Source organism: Silurus aristotelis, assembly GCF_946808225.1.
Source record: "Silurus aristotelis genome assembly, chromosome: 1".
Taxonomy (NCBI): Eukaryota; Metazoa; Chordata; class Actinopteri; order Siluriformes; family Siluridae; genus Silurus; species Silurus aristotelis.
In genome coordinates this window covers 13,476,349-13,493,088 of record NC_139574.1, presented here as the reverse complement: position 1 = coordinate 13,493,088, position 16,740 = coordinate 13,476,349, and the positions used below count along the sequence as shown (strand labels likewise).

The window sequence follows — 16,740 nt, the reverse complement described above, 5'->3', positions numbered from 1 at the left end:
AGTCTGTCACACACCCAGCTAGGTGTGGATTGTTGCACTGTTGGCAATAAAATACACAGTATTTACATTGTATTTGGACTCTGGTAGCTTGCTACTGTGATGGAACATGGCATTGTAATAGTCACAGAGATATTTTGTTGTAATGGAACATTTTCACCCATTTGCATCCAGCATCACATCTTTAAAAAGGATGATATGAATCTATTTAACATTCATTTATTTTTATTAAACAATGTATCCTGGTTGTGGTGTATCAGTGGGTCTGGTTGAGATAATTGGACCTTATGTGCACACACACACACACGCACACACATTCACACTTAATTAAACCTGTCAGCAATTTGTAGCATCCAGCATTTTTCTGGAAGTTGAATGGAAACCTGGAAGAAACTCTCAGGGAGAACACAAAATTCCACCCAGACTGTAACTTAAGCCCAGGCTCGAATTGGGAACCCGGAACTGGGAAATATCCTGGCGTGTGGGGCAGTCTGGGAAAAGCCTTGCACATTTTTACTTGTATACCGGTAGTTCTCCAGCCAGCACTGATTTACAAACTTGAATGTTTAGGGTTATGTCTCTTTTACTATTATTCATTGCATAGTGACGATATGACACTTAGAAAGCAATGTCAAACTTTTCCTAAATCTCTGCTCGCTAATTGGACAATATTTCCTATATCTGGATATAAACCAGTTTAAATTGGGTATGGTGTATTTGCCTGAGTTTTACAGTTATGGTTTTCTGTCTATCACCATGTTCTTTTTCTTGCCACAAAGTTTGAAATGCACCTTTTTGCATAGAATGCATTTTTATCACTGTAGCTATATAATTGCTCTTTGACAATACCCTGTGCAAATGTCAGCTCCATTCAACAACTTTGGTATATTATGACAGTATAACATTATGACTGGTGAAGTGAACAACATTGATTATCTCTTCATCAAGGCACCTGTTAGTGTGTAGGGTATATTTGGCAGCAAGTGGACATTTTGTCCTCGAAAGTTGACGTGTTAGAAGCAGGAAAAATGGGCAAGCGTAAGGATTTGAGTGAGTTTGAAAAAAGTGTGACGTCTAGACGACTGGGTCAGAACATCTCCAAAACAGCAGCTCTTGTGGGCTGGTACTAGACTGCAGTGGTCAGTATCTATTAAAAGTGGTCTAGGACCGAAACAGTGGTGAACTGGTGACTGGGTCATGTGCGGCCAAAGCCAATATATTATAATAAAGAAAATATTAAAAATATTCCTAAAATATTTTTTAAGGTTGCTTAAAGTTGAGATGATCACTAGGTTAGAAGGCTGTTATTGTTAAGTGAACCCAGACACTTTTTTCCAGACCATCACATGCATACCGAATCATGAATGGATCTCTAAAACATATAAAAGCATTAATTCCCCATACATATGCAGTTCTATGAGGATCTATTCTGGTTTCCATTCTTCCTTCTAAACGAATCAAATCATGGCGCTCTAATGCATACTGTACGTCAGCACAGGTTTGTCCCAGTCACATCTGTGTCTAGAAATTCTTGAAATGTAGGCAAGCGACACTTGTTTCTGGAGTCTCAGCATCGAAGGATCTTGGATCTCTTAATTGTGTGTTCTTTTGTGTGATATTGCACCCACGTCTCCTCTTTTTCCTGCACTAAGCTGTCAGAGCTCTGTGATCCTCCCTACCCACTCTGTCGCCGTGCCTATTTATAGCCAGAACCATGCTTTAATTTCCATACATCTTCGTTAAAGCCAAGAGGGTTCATAAAACTCGTCTGATCTGTAAAGCTATCTTGGTATAAATGGAGTTAGTGTAGTATTATGGAGATTTTCAGCATGTGGGTTTTCTATTAAAGGAGCAGTTTTATTTTTAAAGACCTGCTATGGGGGCAAGGGGTAATCAAATAAAGAGAATAGTGAGATCAGGGCAATGTTGAAAATGACACTTGTTCTGATGTACGATTGATTTGATTGATTGATGTACATTCAAGACATTCAGAGTTTTTAATACATAGACTTTCAATACCAGTCTTCATCCCAACATCTCTTTCTTGTCAGATGAAAGAAAGGAATTGTGATCGTCATTCATCTACAATTGTTCGGTTTTTACAATCTTGTCTTTCTACCAGTCTATAAATGATTTAAAAGTATCATCAAACTGTCCCGTTCCCACCCCCCCCCCTTTTCCGTAGTGCCTGCAGATTGATCACTGTTATATAACCTGTTAATAGACCCTCGCAGCCCATTCAGACGCGGTGTGGAAAATAGAGCGTCTCACTGAGCTGCGTGTTCCTGTGCGAGTAGTCACGTCTTCACTTTGGGCTTTTCCCTCTGAATGAGGGCTCACATTTTACACATGCCGGCGGGGCCGAGCGGTTGTTATAGCAACAGGCTGCGGTACTTGTCTGCCCACGCGCTCGGACACCTCGGCTCTGCACTTCTCTACTACACACACAAAAAAATCATCTTGGGGGAAAAAAAAAAGAGTCTGCCTTTGGTTGTCTTTGCTCAATTTGGGACTCCTGTTCTCGGTGGACTTGCTCTGAAAGACTGATTCTGGTTGCGTAGAGTTTCTATAGTGCTAGTTATGATGAAGTTCAGGTGACCTATCTGTTTAAAACTCATGGAAGGCAGATCCAAAGTATAGATAATGGAATGTTCTTTAATAAAGACCAGAGGAATAAAACACACTGTTTGAACTGTGATAAGAAGATTTGAACTTTCATGTGTTTGACATCACCACGTCACCTCATCATGCGTTATTTTTCTATGAAGAAAACGTCCGCTTGCATTTAAATCCTTACACGTTTATTAAGAATTAAGTGCATTATTTTTATTTTTACAGATTTAAAGCACTGAAAATATGTACGGTGAAGTGGCGATTTTGGTTTATTAACATTATCTTGAGTATGTATGGAATAATTATGGGGGAGTATTAAGTACGCTTATGTCTTTGAGCAATGTTTGACATTTATATGCGCTTACTGGAAATAGTTCCTTTCTAGGCCGTGTGTGAGTGCAGTGTGGTATAATAGATGCATGTGGTTAATACATACAGGCTTCTTTTCCGTGGCCCAATGTATTGAATAAATCAATGTGTCAGTATTATTTACATTACTTCTTTTTTTTTCCTCCATTGCAGGGAAATCCTCTTTGACAATACAGTTTGTGGAAGGCCAGTTTGTGGACTCGTATGACCCGACTATAGAAAACAGTAAGTGCATTTCAGTTAATCTAGCAGACTGAGGATAGAGTCAGAGGACAGAGAGGCCCTGTTAAATAGCTGCCTTCTGCTTCATTTTGTTTGTGTGTGCATGCTATTTAGACCATCAGACCCCGTTTCTCTTTATCATCTGTATGGCCTTAGTGTGTGTGAGTCTGTACATGGGCTTTGGAGCGGTACCAGGTACATTTCTGTTCTCGGTGTGTCAGTGAATGCTGCAGTGTGGTTGTGATGGCACTGTGACAGTTATCTCTGTCAGAATCAGCACTTCTGCTCCTTATTAGGGAGCAGAGAGGGCACTTACGCAGCCAGCTATTTGCATGCGGACCAGCGGTAAAACAGCAAGAGCCTGCTAAAGCACTACTCATAGCTGACACCTCGACTTCATAGAGGCATCCCATATTTACGTGTCACAGGCGTCATCTTCTTACTGACATTTTCATTCAGTATAAAACAACTCTCGGATATCGGACAGGGAAGCCGAGAGCCACCAGGATGTTGTGTTGAGATGCTTGATATGAGTAGTGCATTTTTTTTGTGTACGCTTCCTCTAAATGAAGAAAAAGTGATTGGTAGCACCAGGCCATATTTAGCCAGTGATTTATTAAACATTTTTTTGGACCACTTAGTGAAATCCTATGCAGGCTTCTGAGGTATGCTGTGAGTTAATTGTATAAGCCTTACTTAGGGGCTTTTTGTTCTGACTTTCTTGCAAAAATTTATAAAGATTTTCTTCAGTATCAAATCTAAAACTTTTTTTACTTAGCTTCACATATGCATTTAAAAAAAATCTCTTCGTCATGCTGACTGACTCATGGATCTTTATGACAACATTTATAGTCTAATTCTGTTGTTTGGTTGCTGAAAGGTTTTTGTAGGTAAATTTGTGAATGGTATGTGTTTGCACGTACACACAAACACACAAAGGTACCTCCGTTAGCAAATATTTAAAAGGTTGCTAAAGAGAAATAAACAAGACTCTGTAAATGTTTCTGTAGGCATGAATGCTATTCTTCTGAAAGGAGAGTGTTTGGCTAGTGGCAGTAGAAAGCCTTGTGTAAGCCCTGGTCAAACTGGACATCCAGCTAAAAGTAGCAAAAATCTTGACAAAAAATGGCAAAATTGGAATTAGCTGCACGCAGTAGCACTATTTATTTGTAAGCTCATATATTATTTGAACGGGTCTAATAAGCTTAGTTCTCAGAGTTTATTTTCACTGGTTGGTAGCTAATGTTTGGTTGGGATCTGCATGTACCCTTTACTATTAAAATTTTTTGCCAAATTAAATTTAGATTTGATGTTTTATCTCACAAATCCACCAATGTTGAATAAGTAAGCCACTAGAAAACATGATTGTGTGCTGGAAATGTGTTATTAATATTCTGTGTAATAATCTATCAAGCTAGTTTACTTAGCAGTATGCAAAGATTATTCAGCATGTCTCTTATCTTTTATAAACAGCAAACTGTTTGTCAGAAATTCAAATTATCCTGTGGGTGTTCAGTTGGGTTCAGTCAGTTCACAGTGAAGGCGGTAGCATGTAAACAATACATCAATAAATGAGTAATACTGCTCAAACATAAAAGTTATTTTTTGCTGCGTAGATAACTGGTATTTTAAATGGATATAGAATATTAGACTGTAATATCGGAGTAAGTCTTTGCTAATTTGATCGTTCTCTTTGTGTTGGTGATGTGTGCAGGCTGCGATTGTCAGGTTCAGCTCTGCTACAAACTGTCACACACACAAACAGCTTAAATGAAGCCTGGGCTTTGTGTCTTGAAGTTGGATCATTAAATTCTTTTCTCCTTGTTTGGCTCGGTTGTGTAGTTTAGTGTGATAAAAATTGCTTTGCTGCTTATGAGGGACATTCAGCTGCAGTTACTGCTCTTCCCTTTCCATAAAATTGACCTCCTGTTAAAACTATGTCAAATCTGATCTGTTTAATTTTACCCATAGGGCACTGAGGCTTAATTTCTAGGCCAAAAATATACAAAAGTCTAAAAATCTTACTAAATTTAGTTGAATTAACACATAAATGGCAAAGATTTAGTTTGGTACTGTCTTCTACTCTCAAGAAGCTAATAAAAGACTGATAAATATACAAATGAGTTACACTAGCTGTGGTGTTAGAGTGGCTGAACTGACTCCAGCATTCAAAAAGCACTTCTGTATTTATGCATGGCCAAATATTCGCCTGGTGCTCTTTTCGAAGACATTGGATGGAAACATACTTGGTGTGGAGCAGTTAATTGTTTAGTTAGCAGTGATTATCTTTTCCATGCCCCCAAGCCATTGAACTCCCTCTCCCTGTTCATTCCACGCTTAGTGGTAAGACAGACTGACTATTATTGCTAAGAAATGACCTCCTCCTCTCCTTTCCTTGCGATGCGATTTTACTTGCTTGTTTGACTTTGGAAAAGAGCAGAAGATTGAGGAGGGTAGTACGAGAGGTGCGTTGCTCTCAATGCGTCTGAATGCATGAGTAATAGTGCTAGGCGTGCCGGCTTCACGCTGAGCTATTTTCTTTCTCGGCTCGGCGGCTCCACTCGTCCTCGGGGATCTTCCACGTCCTCAGATTTCTGTGTGTGACTGTGTGTTAGATTTCTAGCCCCGCGAGAGGTCGGCCACACAGCTTTAGGCTGCAGCAAAGTGCTGCACTCTTGCTGATGTATTAGCTTCATAGCATTTCTTACAAACGCCTCAGTGTGCATTTGTGTCAATTGCCTCAATCTTGTACTGATCTCAGTCCTACATCCATTCTGCAAATAATTGAGTTTTGTAAACAACATCTAGTTAAGATTGGTGCCCTAAAAATTTAGCATCACTGTCTGTCTGAAACTAGGTTTCTGTGGCAGATGCAATGACAAAGAACGACTGTGTTGTGAGTTTGGGGCGTCAGTTACAGAAAGCTTATAAAGGAAATAAGTGTTTTGAAGAGCTCCCGGTTTGATATTGTTCTCTGCTTCCACCCCCACTCCCAACCCCCTAGTTGTCCTTGTATCGATTCTCCCTAGAGTAGAAGCTGAGGTCTGCAGCATGTACAAACCTCTCATTTACTCATGAGCACTTTTTTCTTTTTTCTGCTCCATCTCACATCATTGTATTTTCTTACTCTTGCAGCATTTACTAAAATGATCACAGTCAACGGTCAAGAGTACCATCTGCAGCTGGTCGACACAGCAGGGCAGGTAGAACACACACGCATACATACATACATACATACATGCATACATGCATATATATATATATATATATATATATATATATATATATATATATATATATATATATATATATACACACACACACACACACATTTGCATACACACAGTAAGGTGTGGTTGAGCAGGAATAGTACAGTGTGTAGTAGCACAAGTGAGCAAGAATGAACTAGGTCAGACTCCTGTTAGTCTGCTTTTTTTACTGGTAGCTAGAATTGCTTGAGCAGACTATCTTTGATGCACAGGTTAATTTCAAGCCAGGATTTTATTTTATTTCATTATTTAAAATGGATACAAATGCACATCTTGCAGTGTAGAGGCAGTGGTGCTGCAAGTAGCCAGTGACAGAGCTGGAAAGAAAATGGCGTCATGTATACAAGCTCTGTGCATATGCAGTGCACTGCAGAGAGGAAGGATGAGCCTCTGAATCTTGTCCTCCATCTTGTACAATGATGGCGGTGTTTTTTTCCCAACCACATCTGTATTTTGTTTAAAAAAAAAAACAATGACTTATAAAGTGATAGTTTAAAATTGTAAATTATATAATGGCTGTTTCTCTCTTTTTATGATTTACACTCCCTTTTTTCCCTTCACAGGATGAGTACTCTATTTTCCCTCAGACCTATTCCATAGACATCAATGGTTACATTTTGGTGTATTCTGTTACGTCAAATAAAAGGTAGGTTCAAAGTACGGACTTTCTACTGTATGTGAATAAAACTATGCGGTTCACTGAAACTAGAGATGTGAAAGTCTACACTGTAGCCAAGAGTTACTTTCTTTTGAATGATTGATTTGTTTGTCTTTAGTTTTACCCCATTTTATTTAACCAGTGTATTACCAGATCAGCTACATGGGTGGCAAACAATGGCTAAATTACTGATGCCTGCGATGGGCAGGCTTTGTATTCTTGAAGTAATTGAGTTAAATTAAAGTGTAGTCCTTAGAACCAGTGCTATAGTATGTAGATCAGGGGTCAGCAACATGGGCCCCACGGGCACCAGGTTGCCCGCAAGGACCACATGAGTCGCCCAAGGGCCTTTTCTAAAAAATAGCTCACCATAGCGCCACTTACCAGTGAGCTGCTTTTTTTTGTTTCTATTCTTTTTTAAATCACACTTGCATTGGTTTGAATTTGACAATATAGATGACAGGATATAGATGAATATCATTAATTATTAATAATAACATATAATTAAAGGTAAATTGAGCAAATTTGTGGTTTTAGAAGTGTGTATCAAATTGGTAGCCCTTCACATTAATCGGTACCCAAGAAGTAGCTCTCAGTTTCAAAAAGGTTGGTTACCCCTGATGTAGACCATATATAATTCTAAACTTGTGCAAAAGCATTGAAGTGTATTGCTGGACAGATCCATTACCTTTCTCACTGTTGGTGCATTCACTTCATTTACCCTCTACTGTACTTTATCATTATCACCTGATTATTACTAATAGAAAATCACACCATGTCAAGACACTGATTTCATGAAAAAACACTTAGTGAAGCTGTAATTGTGGTAGGAAATGCCTTCTCCGGCGCTTTCAGGCTCTCCTCCAGCACTGACTTCCGCAAATCTAGCTCCCAATCCTGATAATGACAAAACATTCTAAAGAGGGCTTAGATCAGCACCGCTATCTGCCAGCAACAGCACTATTTTCAGTCAGCAGCAGACTAAGATGTTGATGCCACTTCCTGCTGGGCTTCTCAGGCAGTGGAGATCAGTGGTGTTTGGGTACAGTATTAGGTCTCTACACATTAGCTGCGTCACAGAATAGCCTGGTTGACAGCACTAAAACATAGAACACAATCATCACATATGCTACTGATTCATTTGTCATTCTTTCAATTATTTATGGTAATATATTGAATATTCTTGGGCTTCTGGTATTCAAATTGCATGTTTTATTTTATTTAATTTTTTTACGCTATAAAATAATATTCTGGTTTACCTGCTAAGGATGACTGATAGACTGTAAAATAGAGAATGACAGGAAATCCTTTACAAAAAGGAAGGCAATAGAAAGTTTTTTAAACTAGTTTTCTAGTGCTGAAGAGCTCCTTGCACTGACACTTGCTTGGAGAAGACTCTGGCATGCCTGCAAATAAAACTGTCACATAACCCAGTCACATTGTCCCCTGGGCTTTATAGTGAAGTCCACATTTTCTCTAGAGAAAAACATTTACAGACTCCTGTTATGTGAAAACGCGAACCCTTTTAAAGATCTTGGGATGTGATAGGAGTTAAAGTGATTGGTATTGCGGAAATTTCCCATTTACTTTACAATAATCACTTGAATGACCCGAACACACATACACACACACACACACACGGAATAATGCAATAATTATAACATACATTTAACAAATAAAATATATGAATTAGATCTTCAAAATGTTAATTTCATATATATTAGTGCATGAAATGCTTCTTATAGAGAACAGGACTTTTCTCATTGTGCTATTAAACACAAGGGTTTGATTACTATAACTTGATTACCTTTGAAGTCCTGGTTAAATATTTGATCTTTTTCTGACCATCTTAAAAATGACAGAATTAGCAGTTGTTGCTAAGTCATTTTTCTTTCTCTTACAGTTTTGAAGTAGTAAAAGTTATTCATGAAAAATTACTGGATATGGTGGGAAAAGTACAGTAAGTATTTAGGTTTATTATTATTAATTTGAATTTTTTTGCTGATGTATTATTTTGTTTAAACGGTTGAACATTTGATATCATGGAGACAGACTAATGCTGGGTTCATGCCTTTGTTTTTTACAGGGTGCCAATAATGCTGGTGGGAAATAAAAAAGATCTCCATATGGAGCGGTAAGTGATGCATGTGATATATTGGGGGCAATACACAGTTTTTATGATAAGATATTCTCCTCACTCACAGCTCAAATGGTCTTATCTAAAAAAAAAAAAAATACGGAGCTTTTCTAATAGATTTGTTTTTTTGGTAATGTCTTTTGGCAATAGTTATCTGATTAGGATTGATTACTTTGACATAATTTATTTGTGTTAGGTTTATGTGAACCATTTAATGTGTCTGTTGATGTGCTGTAGATGAAAGTTTAGTAAATAGGACAAAGGAGTTGGGCCTAAAAGCAAACTTAAAAAAAAAACTCTACTGAAATGAGCTTGGATTAATCTAATAAGTATACACATGGGTTTAATAAACTTTTGCCACTAGCCAAAGTTTCATTTTTACTTTAATGTTGTCGTGTGTAATAAATCATTGCGGTGTTTAGCTACATAAAATTCCTTGCTTATTAAGGTCCCGATAACCTACAAATACCTGCTGTGACAGCAACAACTGTTAACCCATTAGTGCATAACAATTATTTATGGCTTCTGGAGTTCTTTAGTTTTATACTGAACTTGAGATATGTGAGTTTTGAAATTGAAACAGTCAATAATTAAATACTTTTTCTCCCCTAATCGTATTAAAGCGGGTGGTTTGTCATTGTTTTTTTGTTTTTTTTATCACTGGTTTGGTATCAAATAAGAAAGGGAAAACAAAACATCTACAACCAATACAAACTGTGATGCTGTATATAAAATGTAAATAAAGAATGCAATGATTTCTCAGAAACCTGTATTTTATTCATAATAAAAACATTTTAAATGTTTACATTGAGTTCATGTACCATATTAAGGTAATTATTAATTTGGCAGGGCACGTTTACCAGTGTGTAACCACAAAACAGGTAGTGTAGGTTTACGACCAGTTGCTGGTAATTTGGGAGAGGAATGTTGTCCCATTTGTGTCTACAGGATTCAAACTGCACAACAGTCCTGGGTCTTTTTTGTTGCTTTTTTCATTTCATGATAAAGGTCTGGACTAGTATAAAGGCTACTTCAGAACCAAGAATCTCCTACAATAAAGCTGAAATACACAATGTATCCCTGCAAAAGATGTCATTTGGGTGGAATCATTTGTTGCTCTGAAACCTGTATATACTGTTTAGCATTGATGGTGCATTTCCAGATGTGCAAGCTGCCTATTCCATAGGCATTAAAGCACCTAATACCATCAGAGATGCAGGCTGAGTGCTGATGATAAAGCGGATGGTCTCTCTCCTATTTAGTTCAGAGGACACTGCATCCATGGTTTCCAGAAAGCATTGTACATTTCTGACAGCAGAGATCACATAGATTTTCTCTCTTGCGCAAAGAGATTTTTTTCAGATTGAAAACTTTTGATGATGAAATATAAATCTTCACAATTTTAAGTTGAGGACCATGGTGAACCTCTGCCGATCTTTACTTCTGAGAGACTCTGCCTCTCTAAGATACACTATTTATACCCAATCATGTGACTGACCTGTTGCTAATTAACCTAATTAGTTGCAAAATGTTTGTCAGCTGTTCTTTTTTAAGTAACATGTTTCCAGCCTTTTTTTTTTTTTTTTTGCCTTGTCGCAACTTTTTTTGAGATCTGTTGCAGCCATCTCCGCATTGAAAAAAGTCCTTCTTTTTTCCTAAAAGATTATTCTATAAATAAAATAAATATATCTCCTTAGTTTAAATATTTTGTTTACTATGTTCTACCATGAATAAAATATGCGTTTATAAGATTTGCAAATCAGTGCATTCAGTTTTTTGCATCACAGCATTCCAACTTTTCTGGAATAGGGGTTGTATGACGGGCTTTGAAAAACTGCACACTTTTCACTTGAGCTTCATATTACGTTAATAACATACATGAATACATGAGTTTAGTCACAACAGAGCAACAGAATTTGCAACAAAAGCTGAAATACGTCCAATTATTATTATTTTTTTTATCAACCCCTCGAGAACATGCTTCCCAGTGTTCAGTTATCAGTGTTCAGTTTTCAGCATAGAGATCCACATATGATGGGTAGAGATGTAAGCAGGGTAGAAAAAGAGTAATAAATAGGTCAGTCAGAGTCACAGGATCAGCTCTCGGAACACACTGGGAACATTCTGTGATGGTGCGCAATCAGCCGAGAAAAGATTCGCTGCACGATAGTCCATTTATTATAGACTGAGACGTTCGCGAGGCTTTGTGTAGTATAGCACCTTACAGAGGAACGTGTTAAACTATCCTTGTGCTTTAGACGACACTATTGAATATTCCATAAGGCTTAACTACAGGGGGCACAAACAGGAAATAGAATTAATGTTGCTTTGGCCCTGCATGTTGTTCCACAGGATATGAAATAATGGGTGAAACTTTTCCCTTCATTAAAGCAGGCAGGGTGTGTGTGTACCACAGTCTTTCCTTTCTTTATGCTGCCATGAAAACCATACAATTTGTTTCAGTACAGTTTCACACACTGGTTTGCCCTGAGCACAACGACTTGTGATTCCAGTTTAAACAGTGTCGGTTGTAAGGGCTAATTTACATGCTGTGCCAATACTTTTCTTTTTTTTTCCCCTTTTTCTTACGCACTTGCGTGCAGTATGTGCAGTGCTTGTGCGTCTGACATTAGAGGAGGGTAAAGCTGTTCCTCTGGGTGTGATGTAGTCGGCACCTAAACCCCACAGGCTCAAGATCCTGACAGCCAGAATCCATCCATGCATAATGTCAATGCAGGGTTTAGAACATTTATACCCGATGTGTAAAATATAATACACACAAGCAATTCCAGGGGTTGTCTGGTAACACGTGTTTAAAATTTCAAGTTATTTTCATATAAAGAGATCGGAGATCCTGAAAAAGCTGTTTATAAGAGAGAGATTTATTCACATTTTGCATAATGTTTGAGGTTTCCTCCTGCAGTTGGTATGAAAATGTCTGCTCTGTATTCAGGCTCTCAAATTCCTAAAACTATAAATGCTTGACTTGTTCTAAAATCAAAATGTTGTGAGTATATAATCTTTAAGGTTTTGCATGGGAGTGGGAAGGGTTAGGGCTAGGAGCTCATCAGCTTTGCTTCCTGTGAGGACATGAATACAGTTCAGCATGAGTGAACAGTACAGGGTAGTTAAATGTTTAAATGTGTCTCTCAGGATGCTGTAAATGGACTGAGAAAACCAGTTACACTATGAAACTGGCTTGGAGCAAAAAATAAAACAATCTGCTCTGCTAGCATACTTATATCTTTATATGTCTGGCTAGAAAAAGTCCTTCCAAAAGCTGACAGCTAAAATTGTATACTTTAATGTTGTAGTGGAAACTTTGCTAATAATTTTTATTGTATACTTATATACTATATTTTAATATTGTATCAAATTAAATGGTGAATCACATAAATATGCTGCAGACTGGTGAATTTGCTCTGTCTGCAGATCAGCAGTATTGTAACGTGTGCACAAGGGTTATTTATAAACCATACAGGTTCAATAGTTCAGTACAGTTCTGTCAATAGGCGAAGGCAATCCATCGAGACTGGTACATTCAGCTTTATATGCTCTTCAATCTGCAGGCCAAACTCCCAGCTGAGGAAGTGCAGGCACATAAACAGCAACCGCTTTCGCTCTCACAGCAGTAATAGAGATGTTGAACATTTGTTTATTAGAATAGTACAGTTTAACTTTCGCTGCACAAAAATGTGTGTTTCTGAGTATGTAGTATAATATATACATGGCAAGTGTTTTCTTAATCACCCAATATTGATCAAATAAAAAAAAAAAATGCTTAAACCCATTTGATTATGCTGATCGGACTGATCTCAGCACTGTCTGACCATAATTAGTATTCTGAAGAGCATGCGTGATTTAACATCCTTCACAGGATCTAATTAGTAGAAAGTCAGAATCAACAGTTGACGTGCCCCAGGTTTTAAAGCTTATTGCAACATGCTGACAGTTTCAGAATATGTTACTCTTTTTTTTTAAAGAAATTTGCAAGGCAGTGTAAAAATGTTTGTACTCTACATGCTTTATATATAAGAAGCTGAGAAATAAAACAGATTTAGGTTTGTGTGTTACAGGTTTTATCACTATATATTCTGTTAGAGAAACGGGACTGGATTTGAAACTTGGACTGCTTCATAGATGTTCTGTTATATGTCTCAATGGCATTTGACAGTTTGCCGTGCAAGCTCTAATATCGCAACTTCTTATTACTAAATACAGCTGACCACCTGCTACATGAACAGGAAGAAGCCATCTGATCGTCTTTTTTTCAGTTCCTATTAGAACGTTTGCCTCAGATTAGCTTAATTCTTTAGTTTAAAAGTTGCTTTATACAAAACGCTTAAAAAAACACTTAAGGAATCTGATACCGTAACTAGCTTGCAATACATTGACTCTCTTTCTCGAGGACGCTCAATGATTCGTAGCATTTATTTCCAGAAACCAGTGCACATCCACAGAAATGTGAATAGCCTGATTGCAACTTTCAGGATTCTAAAGCTTGTGGCCAGAAATGTGTTCAATAAGTATCTGACCCGCTTAACCTTAAATGCAATTTTCTCTTTCAGTGTTATCAGCTGTGAAGAAGGCAAAGCGTTGGCAGAATCATGGAATGCAGCATTCATGGAGTCCTCTGCAAAAGAGAACCAGGTAACAAGCCATCTCTGACACACACATGCTCTGTATGTCCCTCTCATTGTGTAAAGTAGATATAGCTGAAAATCAGATATTTCTGTCCTAAAAAAAAATTTCTGTTTGACTTTGAGATCTTTTTTCGTGGACCCAAAAGACACACACTTCCTTACGTTCATTGCTAAGCAAATAGCACCAGTACTGTATATTGGGCCAAGCAAGAACTCCTGATGTAACCTGATTCTCACCCAGAGGTGAATTCTGTCACTCAGAGGCTACGCTAAGGGCCCTTCCTGTGGTATGTGACTCTTTCAGGCCTACAAGATTAATCCTGTTGGTTTGTGGGGCAAGGACCAGTTGCTATACTGTTGCTATGGCGATAAGGTCATGTGATGGCATTATGAGATGCATTGCAGAGGAAAAGCGAGTACCTGGAGGGAAGAGTATGGAAGTACATGACCAATAAAATTACTATTAGTGCTCAGGTTACTCATGTTACTTCACTTTGAGGTTAATAAATGTTACTTCTGTCAAAAAAATATTTCACTCTTCAAATAATATTATTATATTCACAATTATACTTGTTAATAAATCTAAAGTACTAATAAGGAACGTTTGTATTTTTTTTTTTTAACGCTGTATAAAGGTGGTTCTGAATAAAATAAATCACATTCTTTTCAATTGTGTATCAGATTTCTTAAAACTGATCCTTTTATAAGTTATTATTGGGTTGTCTTCAAATAGTGTTTTATTAAATAGGCCATAAATAAACGTAAAATAAATATAGAACACAAATATGTAATACAAATGCAGTTCTCCTGTCTGTATGGGTGTCATTCTGAGGAGCAGCATCTCTCTAGAGATCCAGTCATTCCAAACTGGGAGACAATGTGATGGTTCATAATTGAATACCAAAGCCCCACTTTCCATCCACCTCCAAGATGAGGAACATGTCTGCGTTCTCTCTGAGCTGGCCGTCCATAATTTAGACCAAAAACACTACAGTTTATTTTTGGGGGAGGAAGCTCTAACATGACTGGAAGTGGAAGTGTTTATGCATTTAACTAGAATACCTTTTTTATATGAAATTATATCGCATATCCCAGCAAGGTGAGGAAGTGTTTGGTGGAGGTGGTAGCTCAGTGTTTAAGGCTCTGGGTAACTGATTGGAAGGTTGTGAGTTCAAGCCCTGGTATCGCCAAGCTGCCCCTGAGCAAGGCCCTTAACCATCTGTGCTCCAGGGGTGCTGTATCATAGCTGAACCTGCGCTGCCTGGTGTCGCTGGGATATGCGAAGAAAAAATTTAGAAAAAGCGTAAAGCATCTTTCTTTCTTTTACTTTTTCTTTCTTATATCTATACTGATGCTGTATTAAAATGATTTTGTCGAAGAAAATATTTTAGGCTTTTTTTTTGTTGTTATTATTGCTTCAAATGTCTGGATTGTAACAGAAATGTGGTTCATCTTTTGTGTCCATTAAGAATATGAAATGATTCAGTGTAATCACATTTATCTGTTCTCTTTAGTTAAATTTGTTTTGATTATATAAATACATGACTAATTGCTTCTCTCTCTGTCCCTCTCTTCAGACTGCAGTGGAGGTGTTTAAGAGGATAATCCTGGAGGCTGAGAAGATCGATGGCGGCGCCCCTCCAGGCCGGACACCCTGCTTGCTGATGTAGATTCGCACTCCCTGCCAGTCCTGTCCACTGGAGGACACACACACGGACCTTTCTGGAGAATGCTTTCAATCAGTCCTTTAGTTAAGGGAACATTTAGATAATTTTTTTGGCTTGGGTCAGAATGAGGTGTCAGGGGGTTCAGATTAAGGGTTTAACAGTGGCACTTAAGCACAGCTAATTATAAATGTTCACCAGAAAAGTCTGTTTGGAGTCCACTTCCCTACCAAAATTCCCCCACAACTCCCACCTCCTTACCACAACACTGGACACTGGGAAATCCCTCTACTTGAAGTGGCTAACTGCCTGTTTTCCTCCATAAAAATGTTGACTTTTCTTTTTAACCTCCTTTTTTATACTTCATTTCATTTAAAATTTTTGTTGTGTATTTAGAAAAAAAAACAGAAATATTCTTTTGGAAGACACACTGACTCCTCATCTGCAAACCTCTTCATCTCTCTCTCTCTCTCTCTCTCTCTCTCTCTCTCTGCTTACTGTTCCCTGTCACTACATCCATGCCATTCCTTCTTCTACACTACAAGCAAACCCTTATGAAGTACTGAGCCTTACTCTCTCGCCGCTCATCTCTCCCTCATTTCTTTTCTACCTTCCTCTTTCCCTCCACAATATTAGCAATTTGTATATTGTATTTCTTAAACAGTAATCATCGCCAATCAAGTTTCCAGCATTCATTCTCCTCTGTAATGAAGGATGTTTAACTTTTTTTGATTGTAATCATTAAATGCAGCATTTGTTGCACTACGTCTTGACTTCTTCATTGTATTGGTCTGTCATAAACAGATTTACAGCTTTTAGGCATTAAACCCAAACTATATACATGCACACATTATATTTTATATCAGGTAAAATAATTAGATATACTTATTTCAGTGTTCTGATAATAGAATGGGATGTTGAGGTGCATTAAGTGATGACACTGGATTATATGAGGTGCTAACGTGACTGATGTTAGAAAGGTGCAGGAGTCATCAGGACATGCCCTGTATTCTGTTTGACACTGGAGGCACTGCATGAATCCCTCACTCCAAACCGATCTGTATTGTGTTTTGTAACATAGGATCTAAAATGAGTTAGACTCTTATTTAAAAGCAAATCTTTTTTCCCACTAAGTACAAATAAATGTATTTTTCAAGTTCTGTAGTCA

At 37.8% G+C, this 16,740-nt stretch overlaps 1 protein-coding gene across 1 annotated transcript in view; it reads left to right on the top strand.

Moving 5' to 3' along the window:
* Window positions 1-16,337, top strand: part of rheb (Ras homolog, mTORC1 binding) — an 18,841-nt gene extending 2,504 nt beyond the window's left edge. Inside the window, exons 2-8 of the mRNA XM_083549445.1 lie at window positions 3,133-3,204; window positions 6,337-6,404; window positions 7,034-7,116; window positions 9,032-9,088; window positions 9,215-9,262; window positions 13,834-13,915; window positions 15,486-16,337. Of these exons, the coding sequence (XP_083405571.1) occupies window positions 3,133-3,204; window positions 6,337-6,404; window positions 7,034-7,116; window positions 9,032-9,088; window positions 9,215-9,262; window positions 13,834-13,915; window positions 15,486-15,578 (503 nt within the window). The 3' untranslated portion in view covers window positions 15,579-16,337. The remainder of the gene's footprint in view (window positions 1-3,132; window positions 3,205-6,336; window positions 6,405-7,033; window positions 7,117-9,031; window positions 9,089-9,214; window positions 9,263-13,833; window positions 13,916-15,485) is intronic.
* The last annotated feature ends 403 nt before the right edge of the window (window positions 16,338-16,740 follow it).